Here is a 21,273-nt window from a genome sequence, read left to right on the forward strand (position 1 = left end):
ATAGATAGATAGATAGATAGATAGATAGATAGATAGATAGATAGATAGATAGACTAAGAAGTAGTGTGTCATTTTTTCTACACAACTACTGTGTCCTGCGGTCTGTAACACGCTTTGTGTCATTTCTGGCCACTTTTTACACAGACACGTGTAAAGTAACTCCAATAGTTAGTCTACACATTTATGCGTAGAACTGTGAGAAAATACATTGTTTAAAAATATATATTTATTCAATTTTACTTAAATTTGTTGGATAAAATAATGGCATTTATGACTAAAAACATAGATTATTTCACATGTAAGATTAAAAATAAATTAATAAATAAAAATATGTGTTAACCAATCACATTTCTCCTATCAAGTATATCACAGTGTTTCATGGTTGATTCCCTCTTTTTGGACCATGCAAGGAAAGGAGCAGGATCCGTCCTTATACCCTTATTGGTAAGTTGCAAAAGGAACTAGTATTGAGTATGTTTTATTAATGTTTATTTAGTTCATGTTTATCAGTGTTTTGTTGTGTGTTTTATGAAGTCAAGCAAAGCTATAAAAAGTAGGTTTTAACCCTGTGACCTGTTTTAACAATCGACTTTAATTGACAATTGACTTAGTTAAGTAAAAAAGGAGGCACTGAATTACATTAATATAAACCTTAGTTTGCTTTTCTGTTCCTATTGAGCAATGAATGTTCTGTTAAACCTGACTAGTCTTTCTTTTTATTGGTATTATTTATCGTTAGCCAACTGGCTAACCGTTAATTGGACTTTTAGTTTGCTCAAAAGACAGAATGACTGTGCATAAGGTTACCATAGCAACCCTCTGTGTTTTCAGTGTTCTCAAGGTAACTTACTTAACTGACCTATTGGGACTATGTGGTTACAGTGATTGAGTAACATTATTTAAGTTAAATCTCATTATGAGAAGCGAATTTTAATCATTTTAACATTTTTAGCTCAGTTTAGCTCAGTTCATTTTACTGAATCGGTTCTTTTAAATCATCCGTTTAAACGAATCGAAAAAACTGAATCGATTGATTCATTAGGACTGTTAAGAGGCTGAGTGCATTCATAAGAATAGAAAGTTTGACTCCTTAATCACAGCTGCTTATTTGGCTTACAACAGTGGATGCTAAACTACTTAAGGTGGAACGAAAACTTCAAATAATTACTTAACTCAAATATCACAGTCATAACTTGCATGAATTCAGAGAACTAATGTTATTTTTATTATTTATCCACCCTGGAAGCAAAGGTATTCACTGAAACGAGTTGTTCGGAAGAATCGGTTCTTTAAATCGAATCGAATCGTTAGCAACATTGCCTAACATCATTAGCATTAAAGCTGGTAGTGGTGGATATATTTAGGGTAAGGCAACTAATTAAATAATAAAACTCCTCCAAAATTCATCATCCGATTTACTTTATTCTGGTAAAGGAAACATTTTAGCTTGCATGCTGTAACTGTAGTTTTCAGGTGACTTGTTTAATAATTTGTTAAACAGCCTATGTGAATAATTAGACAGCTGATGACAAATTTGGAGGAATATTAGTTGTTAGCTGATTACTCATTTGGTTGGTTGAATAATCGGAATGTTATTCAAAATATTAAATGTTGTAAATGTTTAATTCAGTTAATATTTTGTATTGTGTACACAAGACTGAGAGAGAATCACAGCACCTTGTAATGATATGTGTTTTGTCTTTCTTTTAGGACAGAGAAACAGACGTTTTACAAGTTCTTGCAACCATCTTTAAGAATGGGAAAGAACATGAAAGAAACTGCATTTGAATATTTAAGTGTGTTTGGGCCTTTACTATTTAGCCATTTGTACTTTCAATACATTCTTAATCCATTATTCATTACAAAATATTGAATATTTTAATACGTTTTTGTACCTTTACTGTTAAGCTGTTTGTAATCTTGTTTTAATTTATTACTTGTCACAAAAAATGTTATTTAAACATTTGTAATATTATACAGTAAAATGGCTACAAATTTTTACACCTGTTTCCATTTGTATTAGTCTTTATTTTACCCATTTTCTTGATTGCACATAATCAACACACATTGTGTGTGTTAATTATCCTGACACAGTGAGTGTGCAAAAACAGGATGACACATTTACTGTGTTTAAATCAACACAGTATGTGTCGTCCCTGAGCACTCATCATATGTGTTGAAATTCCACAGTGTGTGTCGTTTTTAACACATTTCTTTTTAGAGTGTAGATAGCTAGATAACTAGATAGCTAGATAGACAGACAGACAGATAGATAGATCGATCAGAAGCAGTAGTGTAGCTATTCTTATTAACAATATATATATATATATACATATATACAGGGTGGGCCATTTATATGGATACACCTAAATAAAATGGGAATGGTTGGTGATATTAACTTCCTGTTTGTGGCACATTAGTATATGGGAGGGGGAAAACTTTTCAAGATGGGTGGTGACCATGGCGGCCATTTTGAAGTCGGCCATTTTGGATCCAACTTTAGTTTTTTCAATGGGAAGAGGGTCATGTGACATCAAACTTATTGAGAATTTCACAAGAAAAACAATGGTGTGCTTGGTTTTAACGTAACTTTATTCTTTCATGAGTTATTTACAAGTTTCTGACCACTTATAAAATGTGTTCATAAATGTGTTTATAAAAAGTGCTGCCCACATCAAGCCTTGGTGGTTTAGACATTAATGGCTGTATATTGAGTTATTTTGAGGGAAGAATAAATTTACACTGTTATATAAGCTGCACACAGACTACTTTTCATTGTGTCAAAGTGTCATTTTGTCAGTGTTGTCCCATGAAAAGATATACTTAAATATCTGCAGAAATGTGAGGGGTGTACTCACTTTTGTGATACACTGTATATATATATGTATACATATATATTCCACCATCCGAACATAACTAAACCCCAACCTTAAATAAACAGTGTTGTACTATGTGCATGTAGCTGTTTTGGATTATTTATTTATTTATTAGGATTTTAACGTCATGTTTTACACACTTTGGTTACATTCATGACTGAACTTATAATTACCTGTCCTATGTCAAACACCATCATGGGGTTATTTTGTATCTCCAATTCACCTAACGTACATGGGGAAAACATGCAAACTCCACGCAGACAGGACCCAGACCGCTCAACCTCGGAAGTGAACCCTAGACCTTTTGGTTTGTCTTTGTTTTTTTGTCTTGGTTTTTTTATGCTTACTGCCAGCAATGCTGCCTGTTTCGAAAATAATGCTGCATGGGTGACTGATGTATAATTCTGTATAATGTATAATACAATGTGTCTAATCTATAATAGAGGGCATTATTCTTGCTAGCATCTGTTTACATAAGCCATTTTATAATGCTTGATTTTTGACAATTATTTTACCAGGGGGAAAATGGTAGAAGTGTCTAAGAAAAACGATGACCATGACCTATCTGGGCACATCCAGTGCAACCAGTGGTACTATAAAGACAATCTGAAAGCCATTACCATACAGGCATTCTATTTACAGTATGTCAGATTGTTTGGATTTCACTTCTGGTGAGGCAGAACTGTGTATGTCTGCATGTTTACTTGACTGTTTAAGGTCATACTGACCAAAAGATTAATGTCAGATTTATTTATGTCTTTCCTGCTTCATCCTAAAACCAGTCAGGTCATGGTGCTACATAAAGTGCCTGGTCAAAAACTAAGTCAGAGTTTGGATTTAAATCAGCAAATACTTCAAAGCTTTTGGTTAATGCAGTGATCAGTATGTTTTAGCTGTCAACAATTCAACAATTAAATGAATGGCCATTATTAAAAACATATCCCATGTTCATGGAAAAGATGTTAGATGAAAGATGAAAGTTAGTCTTGAACTGTAAACTTCACATAAGATCAGAAAAAAAAACTCATCAGAGATCACTTAAACACTTGGTAAAGCTGAATTGTAATTAATGGATAGTATGTTTAACTATGAAATTAAGAGCATTTCCACATGCACAATGCATTAAGAACTCAAAGGATTGGAATTTAACAGTTGTGTGGCCATAAGAAGACCACTTGTAGTAAAGCTCATCAGAAAAAAAGCTTTTATTTGTAAGGAAGAATTAAGATAGATAGATAGATAGATAGATAGATAGATAGATAGATAGATAGATAGATAGATAGATAGATAGATAGATAGATAGATAGATAGATAGATAGATAGATAGATAGATAGATAGATAGATAGATAGATAGACTAAGAAGTAGTGTGTCATTTTTTCTACACAACTACTGTGTCCTGCGGTCTGTAACACGCTTTGTGTCATTTCTGGCCACTTTTTACACAGACACGTGTAAAGTAACTCCAATAGTTAGTCTACACATTTATGCGTAGAACTGTGAGAAAATACATTGTTTAAAAATATATATTTATTCAATTTTACTTAAATTTGTTGGATAAAATAATGGCATTTATGACTAAAAACATAGATTATTTCACATGTAAGATTAAAAATAAATTAATAAATAAAAATATGTGTTAACCAATCACATTTCTCCTATCAAGTATATCACAGTGTTTCATGGTTGATTCCCTCTTTTTGGACCATGCAAGGAAAGGAGCAGGATCCGTCCTTATACCCTTATTGGTAAGTTGCAAAAGGAACTAGTATTGAGTATGTTTTATTAATGTTTATTTAGTTCATGTTTATCAGTGTTTTGTTGTGTGTTTTATGAAGTCAAGCAAAGCTATAAAAAGTAGGTTTTAACCCTGTGACCTGTTTTAACAATCGACTTTAATTGACAATTGACTTAGTTAAGTAAAAAAGGAGGCACTGAATTACATTAATATAAACCTTAGTTTGCTTTTCTGTTCCTATTGAGCAATGAATGTTCTGTTAAACCTGACTAGTCTTTCTTTTTATTGGTATTATTTATCGTTAGCCAACTGGCTAACCGTTAATTGGACTTTTAGTTTGCTCAAAAGACAGAATGACTGTGCATAAGGTTACCATAGCAACCCTCTGTGTTTTCAGTGTTCTCAAGGTAACTTACTTAACTGACCTATTGGGACTATGTGGTTACAGTGATTGAGTAACATTATTTAAGTTAAATCTCATTATGAGAAGCGAATTTTAATCATTTTAACATTTTTAGCTCAGTTTAGCTCAGTTCATTTTACTGAATCGGTTCTTTTAAATCATCCGTTTAAACGAATCGAAAAAACTGAATCGATTGATTCATTAGGACTGTTAAGAGGCTGAGTGCATTCATAAGAATAGAAAGTTTGACTCCTTAATCACAGCTGCTTATTTGGCTTACAACAGTGGATGCTAAACTACTTAAGGTGGAACGAAAACTTCAAATAATTACTTAACTCAAATATCACAGTCATAACTTGCATGAATTCAGAGAACTAATGTTATTTTTATTATTTATCCACCCTGGAAGCAAAGGTATTCACTGAAACGAGTTGTTCGGAAGAATCGGTTCTTTAAATCGAATCGAATCGTTAGCAACATTGCCTAACATCATTAGCATTAAAGCTGGTAGTGGTGGATATATTTAGGGTAAGGCAACTAATTAAATAATAAAACTCCTCCAAAATTCATCATCCGATTTACTTTATTCTGGTAAAGGAAACATTTTAGCTTGCATGCTGTAACTGTAGTTTTCAGGTGACTTGTTTAATAATTTGTTAAACAGCCTATGTGAATAATTAGACAGCTGATGACAAATTTGGAGGAATATTAGTTGTTAGCTGATTACTCATTTGGTTGGTTGAATAATCGGAATGTTATTCAAAATATTAAATGTTGTAAATGTTTAATTCAGTTAATATTTTGTATTGTGTACACAAGACTGAGAGAGAATCACAGCACCTTGTAATGATATGTGTTTTGTCTTTCTTTTAGGACAGAGAAACAGACGTTTTACAAGTTCTTGCAACCATCTTTAAGAATGGGAAAGAACATGAAAGAAACTGCATTTGAATATTTAAGTGTGTTTGGGCCTTTACTATTTAGCCATTTGTACTTTCAATACATTCTTAATCCATTATTCATTACAAAATATTGAATATTTTAATACGTTTTTGTACCTTTACTGTTAAGCTGTTTGTAATCTTGTTTTAATTTATTACTTGTCACAAAAAATGTTATTTAAACATTTGTAATATTATACAGTAAAATGGCTACAAATTTTTACACCTGTTTCCATTTGTATTAGTCTTTATTTTACCCATTTTCTTGATTGCACATAATCAACACACATTGTGTGTGTTAATTATCCTGACACAGTGAGTGTGCAAAAACAGGATGACACATTTACTGTGTTTAAATCAACACAGTATGTGTCGTCCCTGAGCACTCATCATATGTGTTGAAATTCCACAGTGTGTGTCGTTTTTAACACATTTCTTTTTAGAGTGTAGATAGCTAGATAACTAGATAGCTAGATAGACAGACAGACAGATAGATAGATCGATCAGAAGCAGTAGTGTAGCTATTCTTATTAACAATATATATATATATATACATATATACAGGGTGGGCCATTTATATGGATACACCTAAATAAAATGGGAATGGTTGGTGATATTAACTTCCTGTTTGTGGCACATTAGTATATGGGAGGGGGAAAACTTTTCAAGATGGGTGGTGACCATGGCGGCCATTTTGAAGTCGGCCATTTTGGATCCAACTTTAGTTTTTTCAATGGGAAGAGGGTCATGTGACATCAAACTTATTGAGAATTTCACAAGAAAAACAATGGTGTGCTTGGTTTTAACGTAACTTTATTCTTTCATGAGTTATTTACAAGTTTCTGACCACTTATAAAATGTGTTCATAAATGTGTTTATAAAAAGTGCTGCCCACATCAAGCCTTGGTGGTTTAGACATTAATGGCTGTATATTGAGTTATTTTGAGGGAAGAATAAATTTACACTGTTATATAAGCTGCACACAGACTACTTTTCATTGTGTCAAAGTGTCATTTTGTCAGTGTTGTCCCATGAAAAGATATACTTAAATATCTGCAGAAATGTGAGGGGTGTACTCACTTTTGTGATACACTGTATATATATATGTATACATATATATAACAATAAATATAGAAATAAAGATATCGTTATAGTTATAAATATATGCAATGTATCTGTTATTTATAAACAAGATTCCCTATTCCAGAGCAATGGTCAAGTCAGGTGAGAAAAGAAGCACATGAATCGATGCACCCATGATGCATAGCACCCACTGTACAAGTCTAGGCTTGTTTTATTTTCATGGACAGGTGCACACATATGGTGGAGCATGACCTTTCCCAACTGTTGCCACAAAGTTTACATATCAGCAGTTGGTGCTGATTGGCTGAAACTCCTGATCTCAAAAATTGGGAGGGGAGTCCGCATATTATTAGCCAAAGAGTTTTTTTCTTACTTTTAATGTATGTTATTTAATGTCTAACCAGTCAGATATTTTAAACACTACTATTAACAATTAATATAGTATACCACAAAAAGTTAAAGCCATAAACCCTTTTGTTCCTGGACCAATGTCCTGTTAATTCAGAACAGATTTACCCAACAGACCTCATTGTCCTTTTAAATGGGGCTTGTCATTCATTCATTTATCTACAATAAATTGGTCATGATCAGAGTCGCTGAGTCTCACTACCCACACAATGCATCTTAGCCTTCTGTTTAGCCAAAACATCATGCCCTGTTAACTCTCACCCACACTCCCCAAAAATGAGGTTTATTATTCACTTATCCTTAATCTAGTTTGATTGAAATCTCACTTAAGCTTCTTACCGTTCAATCCGTTTGAACAACAGCCACCTGCTGCTGTTTCACCACATACACCCTGTATATGGTGCCAATACATTGCCTTTTGCCATGCACTTACTTACAGGGGACATTTAGAGAAGCCAGTCCTACTTTTTCAATGCTTTTAAGAGTAACCAGTGGAAATCTACATGGACTTGGGCTAAAGATTTAAACTACCACACATACAACAAACAGAACTGGGGACCCAGAACCTGAGGATGTGAAAACCAATACTACATGCTGTTCCAACACATCGCATACCTTATGATTTATCAAGAACATGAAACATTAGGGTGACCATACATCCTCTTTATCCCAGACATTCAACTTTTGTAGTTGTACTATTCTTTGTGTGTTTTGCACTGATTTCACCTTTCTCTTTAGGTCATGCCTTCTCACACTTCTCTTAAAAATGCCCAAGCGTAAATGAAAATTCACAGATGAATAACCGAAAAAAATAAATCTGTTTTTGTCCCTGTCGGGATCCTTGGGAAGCTGACACGTATAAGTCAAATAAAAGTGCCAGTTTAGCAAACCACAAAACTAAAGCTATAGGAGAAGTTTGTCAGGTAAGGACCATCAGCCGGAACCAAATTCCTTGTGTGTATCCACATACTTGGCCAATAAATCTGATTCTGATTCTGAGTAACAGAAGATGCTGGTACTGATGCAGAGGAAGTTTTTGCATTTCACACCATGAAGCATCACAACAGCTACAGATCAATAGACTGTACATCTGTTAAAAGTATTTCCCTGATTCTGAAACAGAGTAAACATTTCCAAATGTGTGGACTAAAATAAAGGCTATTGTCAAAGCCGTGATAGCGCCATATTCTGTCGAAATAGCTCTACTGATAAACTATTGCTCTACTGATTTGTTGTCATTATTGTTTAGGGCTAAACGTTAAATTTAAAGATTATCTGACCATAAATGCATTTATTAGTTGTCTTGTTAAAAAATAGCTGTTTATTTAAGTTCAATAACATAGTTGCATGGTTATTTGTGCATTTTTAAAAAATTTATTTATTATTAATTAGGATTTAAACGTCATGTTTTACACACTTTGGTTACATTCATGACAGAAACAGTAGTTGCTCGTTACACAAGATAGTTCACAAGCTTAATAACAAACACAGTCATGGACAATTTAGCATCTCCAATTTACCTCACTTGCATGTCTTTGAAATGTGGGAGGGAACCGGAGCTCCGGGAGGAAACCCACGCAGAGACTGGGAGAACCAGTGCTACCCCTGGTGCCACCAATTACATGAAATTACCAATCCAACCCATACATTAGCCACCAAACAAACCTTCCACCCAGTGCAGGTGTCCGTCTGGCCCATGCTGCCATCCTGCCAAGTGTGCCCTTTTTTGAAAACCAAAATATGGTCGCCCTATGCAACACATTATAAAATTATTATTATTATTAAATTAAATATGTACTAAGTGCATCTTTCTGTAGGCCAATATGGTCATAACTATTACCAAATGATATATCGTGTCGTTGAGCCGAGCCTTTTGATCCTTCATATCCTTCATAAATGTACTGTTAACTTTGTTGGTTTATCCCACGAACCCCATAATTAATGATAAGATATGATGAGGTTGTGTCCCTCTGTACTTGCAGTAAGTTGGGTTTTGTACTGGCTTACATTGTTTACAAACTATACTACTGCATGAAGCGACTGTACCACACAGCTAACCATAACAGTGTAAAACCCTCGACATGCTGCTATGTTTATACACTAAATACACCATATTAAAACCCCTCAGACGAGTACAAGTGAAATGAACGTCTTACCTCACTCTTAGTTTGTGTTTAATCCTACAGCAGCTGAAATATTTACCGCTCAATGTTTCTACCAACTGTTATCAAGTTCTACTTCCTCACAATCTGCTCTGCTCGCTTCATCGCAGCTCAGCATATGGCGGCGACCAATCAGATGACTCAACAAACTCAAAACTATCCAATAGAACATCAAGAAGCATCCAGCGCTGCGTCATCGAGGACAATTGAGACCTTTGGGCGTCCAATCGCTCAGTGGAGGAAAACGTCCAGCTAATGTAAATACAGTGAGGGTCAAAGTGTTCAATTTTATTTTTCTTTTATATGTTATTCAATATACATTAATTGTACATTCGTATATTCACGTATAATTTACACACCCAGTGTCTTTCAACGTTGTACTTAAAATATTTACAATAATTTGAATAATAGTTGATAAAAGTATTTTAATCCTATCACGTGTTTTTTTTTATTATTACGTTACAGATGTGACGTTACTAATATGTAAGAAACAAAGTGAAGTGTATACAAATGTAAAAATAATCATAAAAACATGTAGTGTCATAAATCCACATGAAAAAAAGTAATAAAAGCTTCTTTTCCCGTCACTAGCACTAGATTTAATCTGTATAAAGGTGATTCTTCAATTGGGGGAACTTTTACGTCCCTAAGTTATAAATTGGTGTTAAATTTGTTTAGGTATTAAAAAGATCATTCATTGCATCACTAAAAAAAATTACATACCAAAATAATTATGATTTTCATTTTTTGTGATGATTTAAACATCAATATTTTGCTACTTTGGCCTTGTCCCCAACCCAGAATTTAAAACTTCTCTGCTCTAATAAAATGCTAAAAAGTGATCAATCCATTATAAAAACCACAATATGAGTTTTATAATAACTTAAAAAGAAACAAAATGTAATTTTTGTTTTCATATTTGTACAACCTATGCATATTGTGGCGCCGGCGAGCAGGAAGGATAGCGTCGGGGCCGCGAGTGAGCTGCCTTTGGCAGTTCATTCAGTGGTTTAGGAACAGACACCCATTCATACACACATACATTCATACAACAGACAAACATATAAGCTACTTACCCAGCCCTCACCGCAGCCACCCTACTCCCAACACCAGGATACACAGCTACGGTGAGCCTAGACACCACTGCCGCAAGGCTTTCTGGGTAAAGCCCGTGCCAGGCCCCCAGTGGCGACGCTACATTTGTACAACCTATGCATATTTTTGAGCAATATATTACTGTCCCCAGCATTATCGTCATTACCGCAACAGTGTATGGTTTCTGTAGGGAATCATTTGAAGGTAACACTTGTTTATGTTGTAACCATGGAAACAAAGACTTGCAAGGAAGCACATGCCAGCCATGAGAGAAGATTGACATTTTCATGTCTGGAAATGTGAGTAATTTAATCATGTATTCCTCCTGATCATAGAGTATATTTATTCAGCGTCATTACCATTTACATCAGTATGGCAGTACTTTACCAAAAAAAAAAAAAAGAAATTTGCACATTATTTACAGTGTATCACAGAAGTGAGTACACCCCTCACATTTCTGCAAATATTTTATTATATCTTTTCATGGGACAACACTATAGAAATAAAACTTGGATATAACTTAGAGTAGTCAGTGTACAGCTTGTATAGCAGTGTAGATTTACTGTCTTCTGAAAATAACTCAACACACAGCCATTAATGTCTAAATAGCTGGCAACATAAGTGAGTACACCCCACAGTGAACATGTCCAAATTGTGCCCAAAGTGTCAATATTTTGTGTGACCACCATTATTATCCAGCACTGCCTTAACCCTCCTGGGCATGGAATTCACCAGAGCTGCACAGGTTGCTACTGGAATCCTCTCCCACTCCTCCATGATGACATCACGGAGCTGGTGGATGTTAGACACCTTGAACTCCTCCACCTTCCACTTGAGGATGCGCCACAGGTGCTCAATTGGGTTTAGTCCATCACCTTTACCTTCAGCTTCCTCAGCAAGGCAGTTGTCATCTTGGAGGTTGTGTTTGGGGTCGTTATCCTGTTGGAAAACTGCCATGAGGCCCAGTTTTCGAAGGGAGGGGATCATGCTCTGTTTCAGAATGTCACAGTACATGTTGGAATTCATGTTTCCCTCAATGAACCGCAGCTCCCCAGTGCCAGCAACACTCATGCAGCCCAAGACCATGATGCTACCACCACCATGCTTGACTGTAGGCAAGATACAGTTGTCTTGGTACTTCTCACCAGGGTGCCGCCACACATGCTGGACACCATCTGAGCCAAACAAGTTTATCTTGGTCTCGTCAGACCACAGGGCATTCCAGTAATCCATGTTCTTGGACTGCTTGTCTTCAGCAAACTGTTTGCGGGCTTTCTTGTGCGTCAGCTTCCTTCTGGGATGACGAACATGCAGACCGAGTTGATGCAGTGTGCGGCGTATGGTCTGAGCACTGACAGGCTGACCTCCCACGTCTTCAACCTCTGCAGCAATGCTGGCAGCACTCATGTGTCTATTTTTTAAAGCCAACCTCTGGATATGACGCCGAACACGTGGACTCAACTTCTTTGGTCGACCCTGGCGAAGCCTGTTCCGAGTGGAACCTGTCCTGGAAAACCGCTGTATGACCTTGGCCACCATGCTGTAGCTCAGTTTCAGGGTGTTAGCAATCTTCTTATAGCCCAGGCCATCTTTGTGGAGAGCAACAATTCTATTTCTCACATCCTCAGAGAGTTCTTTGCCATGAGGTGCCATGTTGAATATCCAGTGTCCAGTATGAGAGAATTGTACCCAAAACACCAAATTTAACAGCCCTGCTCCCCATTTACACCTGGGACCTTGACACATGACACCATGGAGGGACAACGACACATTTGGACACAATTTGGACATGTTCACTGTGGGGTGCACTCACTTATGTTGCCAGCTATTTAGACATTAATGGCTGTGTGTTGAGTTATTTTCAGAAGACAGTAAATCTACACTGCTATACAAGCTGTACACTGACTACTCTAAGTTATATCCAAGTTTCATGTCTATAGTGTTGTCCCATGAAAAGATATAATGAAATATTTGCAGAAATGTGAGGGGTGTACTCACTTTTGTGATACACTGTATATGTATTTAAAGTGCATCTTGTACTAGCTGTTGACTAGCTTTAGCAAATCCATGGCCTATCTAGTTTTTTTTTTTTTTTAAGTAAAAATTGTCATTACCGCAACACGTCATTACCAACACATAATGACATTTTGCTAAGCCACTTCGCAAATAAATATGAAATATTAAAATTCTATATAAGTTCAATTGTAGCCATCATTAAGTCTTTGCTCTAGCATTATCTTGACATAATTAAAACTAAATTATCCCAAATTTTATTTTTCAAAAATTAAGATGGTCAAAAGAGCCCGCAGTTGAAGAATCACCCATAAACATTATGTAACATTTACATAAAATTACATCAATTTCATGTTGCAGTTGATTGGAAAAATGTAATGCAACAAATAACAGTAGGTCCACGCAATGTAGATTTTACTACTTGTTTCTAGACAGATATGGCCTACCTAAAGCTAAAGAAAAGTAAGCATTCAAGCAAGAGTTGCAGGATGATCGGAAAACAGCAGGAACAAGTTACACAGTAAATAATTATATACATCACTCAATATTTTCTGTTCCAAAGACCATCTTCAGCCATAAAAGCAGTTCGTGATGCCATTAAAAATGTAAATAAGCATTTAGACAATTTGGATCAATGATAATAAAAGTTTGTTTGTTTATTAGAATTTTAACATAGTGTTTTACACTTTTGGTTACATTCATGACAGGAACGGTAGTTACTCAGTTCACAAGGTTATATCGAATACAGTCATGGACAATTTAGTGTCTCCAGCTCACCTCACTTGCATGTCGTTGGACTGTGGGAGGAAACCGGAGCACCCGGAGTAAACCCACGCAGACACAGGGACAACATGCAATCTCCACGCAGTAAGGACCCGGACCGCCCCACCTCACCTGGGGATCGAACCCAGGACCTTCTTGCTGTGAGGCAACAGTGCTACCCACTTAGTCACCGTGCCACCATGATAATGAAAGTAAAAATATAATTTTTGGCAGTAATTCAACAAGTCAAGTTTTTGGATAAAGAAGGGTCTTGCATAGTATCTCAAAAACACCCATACCACAGGGAAAAGCGTAAATGCATCATGATACAACGCTTTTCTGCAAACGCTTCTTAAATGTTTTTCAAGTTCTAAGTTATATGGTTGCAAAAGTATTCAACCACCGTCACCTTACAAGGTATTTTGGTAATACAAGATATATATGATTGAATAAAAATATACCACAAGTCTCAGTAAACAGAGAAAGAGTATTTATTGACAAATACACTACACATGTATTATTATTCAACCATTCCTCTGCCTTTATAACCTCGTTGAGTGATTGTGGTAAGTGCCAACCAGCTTCTGACACCTCTCTAACGGAATCTTCACCCATTCTTCTTGTGCAAAAGCTTCCAGCTCATTGAGGTTTGACCACTTTTATGCTGCAACTGCATTCTGTAATTTCCACTTAGTTTTTTTTAAATAAGGATTTAAATTTGGAGACTGACAAAGCCACTCCAGGACTAGTCATTTACACTCAGATAATGGTTCAGTAAGTGTACTTATTTTCATAAGGTTATGACACTTTCATACAGTTGACTTCCATTGTCATGATTTATATTAATTATATCCAGGTTTTTAAAATCTGCAAACTAATGTTCTACTTACCTTTTTTAGTTTTTCAAAAAGATGGAGAAACAGTTTAATTACTATAAAACTATATAAAAAGAACTATAAAATAAAAACAACAGTATGTAACATTATGACCTTTGCAGTAGGTAGCCCACCAGTGCTGAGATCCCAAGCTGCCCGATCCCAAGTTCAAATAACTGCCGTAAAGACAAAGGGGTTTCTCACCACTGCTGCAATTACAGACTCTGCTGGCTGGTCAATGGCGTGTACATAGGCAAGGCAAGGCAAGGCAAGGCAAGTTTATTTGTATAGCACCTTTCATACACAGTGGCAATTCAAAGTGCTTTACATAAGGCAAAAATTAATTAAAAGCATTAAAACATTCCTGAGATCTAGAACCTCAGAAAGACTTCTTGCAAACATTTAGTTACAATTAAGACAACATGAAATTCAAACAAGAGAGATAAAAAATTAAGGACATGAAAAATTAAAAGAAAATATAGTAAAATATACACTACAATTTAGAAGAGCATGAAAAACTAAAAGAAATATGGTAAAATGAGGGTAATAGCAAAAATTTTGAGCTCAATCATAGGCACAAGAAAAAAGAAATGTTTTTAACCTGGATTTAAAGATTTCTACATTTAAGGAACATCTAATATCTCCTTGCAGTCTTATCCAGTTATATGCAGCCCAACAGCTAAATGCTGCTTCACCGTGTTTAGTTTGGACTCTGGGCTCAACTAGCTGACCTGAGTCCATGGATCTAAGAGATCTACTGGGTTTATATTCTCTAAACATTTCTGAGATGTATTCTGGGCCGAACCCATTCAGTGATTTATAGACCAGTAGCAGCACTTTAAATTCTATTCTGTAACTAACTGGAAGCCAGTGTAGAGATTTTAGAACTGGAGTGATGTGCTCAGTTCTCTTCGTCTTAGTTAAAACTCTAGCAGCAGCGTTCTGAATGAGCTGTAACTGTTTAATGGTCTTTTTGGGAAGTCCAGTTAAGAGACCATTACAATAGTCCACCCTACTGGAGATAAAAGCATGGATCAGCTTCTCTAGGTCTTGTTGGCACACTAGACCCTTGATTTTGGCTATATTTCTAAGATGGTAGAAGGCTGTTTTGGTGATGGTTTTTATATGGCTGGTGAATGTGAGATCTGAGTCTATTAGAACGCCAAGATTTCGGACTTGGTCTTTGGTTTTTAGAGCCCGGGAACTGAGGTGTTCACTGACACTGGTCCTCTTTTCTTTGCTACCAAACACAACAATCTCTGTTTTGTCCTTATTTAACTGTAAAAAATTCTGGCTCATCCAGTTATTGATGTCCTCCAGACACTGACACAGTGAATCTATTGGGCTGTAATCATCTGGTGAGAGAGCCAGATATATCTGTGTGTCATCTGCATAACTATGGTAATCAATGTTGTTAGCCTGTAGCATTTGGCCTAATGGCAGCATATAAAGATTGAACAGAAGAGGTCCGAGAACTGATCCCTGGGGGATTCCACATGTCATAGCCACCCTGTCAGATTCACAGCTGCCAATAGTGACGAAGTAACTCCGGTCTTCTAAATAAGACCTGAACCAATTAAGGACTGTTCCGGTCCAACCCAGTTTTTCAACCTATCCAGCAGTATTCTATGATCTACAGTGTCAAAGGCAGCACTAAGATCCAGTAAAACCAGAACTGATATTTTACCCGAGTCAGTATTCAGCCGTAGATCATTTAACACTTTTATGAGAGCCGTTTCAGTGCTGTGGTGAGCTCGAAAACCTGACTGAAATTTGTCAAAATAACCACTGGAATTCAAAAAACTGCTGACTTGATTGTAAACAACTTTCTCAATGATCTTAGCTATGAAAGGAAGATTTGAGACCGGCCTGTAGTTGTTTAACACAGACGCATCCAGAGTTCTCTTTTTTAGGAATGGCTTAATGGCAGCTGTTTTCAGTGACTTTGGGAAAACGCCTGATTCTAGTGAGCCATTAACTATTTGTTGCAAATCAGTTTTTACAGAGTTAAAAATAGTTTAAAAAAATTCAGATGGCAGTATGTCGAGACAACATGTCGATGATTTAAGATGCTGAACTGTTTTAGAGATGAGGTAATATTAGGACAGTAGTGCATGACTCTCCATACACAAAACTGATCCCAGGAGGTACAGCCCTCCTTAGACTGGGTTGGGGTCTGCTAGACTGGAGGAGAGATATAACCAGGGTAATTGGATGAGTAGATTGAGAGAAAAAGATAAAAATCCAGAAATAGAACAACAACAAAAAACCACACAGCTGCACTAGCAGGAAGCATTAAAGCATCTTGCAAATCATTTTAAATATTACAAATAAGGTGGGAATATCTGATATAACATAATGAAACTTAATTTTTGAATCTGATTAAAGTAAGTGTATCTTGACCCCAATGCCCGATCATTCCACCCCATCTCTACTATTTATACATGCAAACAGTCAATACCTATGTTAAATTATCTTTAGATAATAATTGTGAACAAAACATAATCTGCAAAAAAAGTGAACATGGAAAACTAAGAGCCATTTTCTAAAATGAAAAAACCTGAAGTTATTAAGTGAATAAAGTGTAGGAGACAAGGGATAATTAAAAGTTGGGTCAAGAAGTGATCACTGGAGCTGCATAGGGTAAAATTTTCTAGTCTACAAACTACAAACATAGCCTCCATTAGCAATAAAACCCTGCTTTTATAAAATCTTAAGCAACGAAAGAACTGAGCGTTCCAAAAGCCACATGGGGGTAGATCAAGTGCCTATTACTGAATATAATACTATAATACTGAACTATAATCTACCGAAACCACAGCAACCAAAAATAAATGGTATTTTTTTTATTAATTAATTTGTTTATTAATTAGGTGCATCTTTAGTGCAACCACTCTTACCTGATGAGGTTCTCATGTTCCAAGCTAATGCCCCCATAAATACTGCTAAAATCATTCAACAATTAAAAAAAAGCAAAATACTTAGACACCAAACTTTGTATTCAAACATATTTTTATTCAAGTTGCATAAAAGTGTAACAAAACCGGGAAACAACTCTTTATTGCTACACACACATTTTTTCTAATATGACCTTCAGATACAGACTAATATCAGAATCATCATTGTCTGACTACATAATAAAAATTATCCTCATTTTATTATTCGCATCAAAAATGGTCTAATAAATGTAGTAAAATAAAAGTCACCTTTTATTTCTCCAGAAACGTAGCGTTTAAAAACTAGGCTTTAATTCATAAAGCACAAACATTTTTCCTTGCTCTGCATGTTCTTGAAAGTAATGCCTTAACTTATTTGGTTTGTGATCTAAGGCAACGTCTGATCTTAAAAAAGGAAGGGGTTGGGAAAAAGGAGGTTGGAAGTAGCAGAAGGTGATTCAAAGGTACTTAATAGAAAGAAACAAGAGGTTTTGGAGCTCAGGGGGAAACTCGCATCTCTTTTACATATTAGCACTTTTAACTGGAAATTCCCAGGTAAGTACTGGAAGGACTGTGAATATTGGCCGATGCAGTACCTAGAAAAACAAGCCTGGTCTAAAACATCGTCATAGCAGGGCAACAACAGGAGAAGACAAGCCAGGGGACAATATAATTTGATAAATAAATGGCACAACATATGTCTCGTTTATTTTGAGAGTAGAAAAGATGATAAATAAACCAAAACCAGAATATTAATTTCAGGTCTGCACTTGTCTAACCGCACCCACAAGATTTCCCACCATATTACAGTTTTCTGCTGTCTGACATATTGCAGACATTTACCAGAGGTGGGTGTGCATTTAGGTAACTTTTAATTTTATTTATTTTATTTTTCCCCAGCAGTCTTCAAAGGCAAGCTGAGTATATATGCTGAGTACATACAGTAAGTAGGTTGCAGGAATAATATGTATAGGAGGCCACTGTTCAAAAATTACAATGAGTTTTATCAAATGCTAATTTGCATGGCTTTTCCAGAGTCATTTTTAACCAGTACTGCCAGCTACAAGCTGTTACTTGGGGCCAAAAGTGTCTTTCATGGTAATGCAGAGGTCTATATTAGTGTATCATGTACTACCAGAAGAACTGAATCAAACTGTATACTAATTCCTTAGAAAATCCAACCTGATGGCTAAACGTTTTAATAGTTTTAAATGTTCTTTCATTTAAGATATGGATTGTACTGTCTGTATGTTAAAAATGAAGACTACAGTATACTCTCCTCACAAGATTTTGTATATATGTATATACTGTTCATGGCAAATCTGTAAGAGGGTACATTCCGATAAGGGGGGAAAAGTAAATGACAAAGCCATATCATGGATAAAGGGTATGCTGGTATTAGCCAGGTTTTGTGTAGCTTGTAGCTACCAATTAATAGTTGTTATTACAAGACAGGATGTCAGATGTTCTGCATTTAATTGTGTCTGGAACAATACAGTAATTAGTATGTAAAAAATGCCCAGAATATATGATTAGCCCCATTATAGTTGTGTGATTGCCATGAGAAGGGAAGCAGATGACATTCTGCGAAGAACGATTTAGCAAAATGACATGAAAAGATTAATTGAGGGCTTATGAACTGGCAGCCCTCAAGACCTTCCAGATTGTAGCTATTACCCCCTCAACTCCATGTGCCAATAAAATAAAGCCGGTGTGCAGGTCTGTGTGTGTGAGTTCCCACTGATCCCTGAGGGTTATGACACCCATTTGTGTGTTTCTGTCCATACATGTCTATTTTTAAAAAAGCTTAATTTACAATCTCTATTCCCTCTTGTCATCTTTCATTTCAGCAAATAACAGTTCCCAGTTAATACCTTCCACAGAAACAAGACTGCATATTCTCTCCTTTTTCACGCTTATAAAAACATTTCTAAACATTACCAACTAGAAACAGCACTTATATAGTCAGTGCGGCCACTTGGGACACACGTTAAGTATTGCATCAGAGAAAAAAGTCATCACATCTAATACCAACATGTAGAAATATATAGTGAATTTCTACAAATGCTTCAAAACACTAGCAAATTCTTCCCCGTTTACAAAACAAAGAAAATACCATAAAGTTAACAAAATGAGAACAAACAAAATAAGCCCTGCTTATAAGTATCTGATTGGCTAGATTCCCCATCACTTTACATCCTCCTTCTACCCAGGTGACCGGTTGAGCACTGGGTGAAGTGGAGAAGGCAGGATTGGTTCGGGGGATTAGGACGAGCATTATTTCTTTTGAGGTGTGCTGAGCTTCTGCATGCCACGGATCTTATCCAGCAACTCAACTACAAAGTCCTACAGTGAGACAGACAGAACAGGGGGGTAAATTACTGACCTCAGGGAACAGTTCATTTGTTATAAGAAAAACTTAGATCATTTATCAAAACAAAGTTATTAGACCCTCATACTACACAAAAGTAGTTGCTTCCCTGTTTACTCAGGCAGTTCACCAATGTAATGTAATCGCAAAGCTAATGTGGATAACTGAACCCAGCCAGGCTTGATCATAGTCAGCCCTATAAAATAAAACTCATTCATTTTGAACCTTAATGGTTAAATAGTTCGACTTAATAGTTTCTACAGAAACACCTTTACATGATATAAGAAAAAAGTATCAGTATTAGAAAAAGTCTAAGAGATACAAGTCATTTTTAAGTCTCTAGTAAGACACAGTCTCCAAATAAGGAAATCTAGTACAGTGGTGAATCTACCCAGGAGTACATGGCCTGCTAAAATCTCTCCAAGAGTTCATCAATAGCTCATTGAGAAAGGCACAATAGAAAAACATTCAGGTACGAGTATATATTCAGGACTTTAATTAGATCCAACAAAAAACTAGTTCTGCATGTCTATCATGGTAGTTCTACCATTTCTTAATCATTAGGAACATTAGCCTTATAGCTCTAGTACAAAATAATAATAATTAAAAAAACTTAAGGCATTAAACATGTCTTTCTCATCAACTATATTTGATGTAAGAAAGTTTTCTTTCTAAATAAACTCCTTTAAAAACTGTTTGATGCTAAGCTGCAACCAATCAGAAAAGAAAACTTACCTCAGTAGGTTTGTAACAGTCCACCAGCAGATCCTGTAAAAGAAAACATCAATTAGTAATAAACTCGAATGCATTTTAAATCATTTAAATCTTTATTCAAATACTATTAACTAATGTAATGTTTACAAAGTAATTGTGAGATGTAATACCCTAACACGTGCAGCCCGATCTTCATCATTCTGCATGTCCAACAATTCATCCACATCTATCTCTAGCTCTGGAATGGCCTCCTCCTGTAAAACACATAACAGAAACAGATTAATAAACAGCTCATAAATTAAGTGTTTTGGAACATGAAAATCTACAGGACAGTCACCACCTGGGGATGAGACACAGAGTTTCTTCCCACAAATTATGTCTTTATGGACCCTTATGGGCACTTGTATGGGAGCACAGTCATGCTGGAACATGAAAGGGCTTTTACTAATCTGATGGTCAAAAAGTATACTTGAGGGTGCCCAGGTGGCGCAGCAAGATATTCCACTAGCACACCAGTGCCGAGATTCTGAACACCCCGGTTTGAATATTGGCTCTGCTACTGGTCGGCTGGGCGCCATCTAGCAGGCACAATTGGCAGTGCCTGCAGCAGACACGAATTGGCCACCGTGTCTGCTGGGTGGGGAAATGACCGGCCCAAGTGGATGGGGTCTTCAAATGCTGTACAAGGACCCTGGTTAGCAGACCGAGGTACCTTGTGCAGAAGCACGGGCGTAAAAAAGGGGTCCACTAGGACTGCATATGCAGAGGGCACATGAGTAGCAATATACCCTCCTCAAACGCAATCAGGGATCCACAGCAGCGGGAGACAAATTGACTATGCTAAATTGGGAGAAAAGGGGAGAAAATGCATAAATAAATAGAGAAAGAGTATAGTTG

At 36.1% G+C, this 21,273-nt stretch overlaps 2 protein-coding genes across 2 annotated transcripts in view; both read right to left on the bottom strand.

Annotated features, from left to right (window-relative positions):
• brms1 (BRMS1 transcriptional repressor and anoikis regulator) overlaps nucleotides 1-9,705 on the bottom strand; it is a 49,378-nt gene extending 39,673 nt beyond the window's left edge. The window contains exon 1 of the mRNA XM_062994235.1: nucleotides 9,605-9,705. The gene's annotated coding sequence lies outside the window, so the exon portion shown is untranslated. The remainder of the gene's footprint in view (nucleotides 1-9,604) is intronic.
• Nucleotides 9,706-17,383: 7,678 nt separating this feature from the next.
• Nucleotides 17,384-21,273, bottom strand: part of ppp1r14bb (protein phosphatase 1, regulatory (inhibitor) subunit 14Bb) — a 37,148-nt gene continuing 33,258 nt past the window's right edge. Inside the window, exons 2-4 of the mRNA XM_062993282.1 lie at nucleotides 20,547-20,630; nucleotides 20,398-20,430; nucleotides 17,384-19,637 (exon numbers count right to left, since the gene is read on the bottom strand). Coding sequence (XP_062849352.1) covers nucleotides 19,569-19,637; nucleotides 20,398-20,430; nucleotides 20,547-20,630 — 186 coding nt within the window. The 3' untranslated portion in view covers nucleotides 17,384-19,568. The remainder of the gene's footprint in view (nucleotides 19,638-20,397; nucleotides 20,431-20,546; nucleotides 20,631-21,273) is intronic.

The sequence above is a fragment of the Trichomycterus rosablanca genome, chromosome 4 (genome assembly GCF_030014385.1).
Source record: "Trichomycterus rosablanca isolate fTriRos1 chromosome 4, fTriRos1.hap1, whole genome shotgun sequence".
NCBI lineage: Eukaryota > Metazoa > Chordata > Actinopteri > Siluriformes > Trichomycteridae > Trichomycterus > Trichomycterus rosablanca.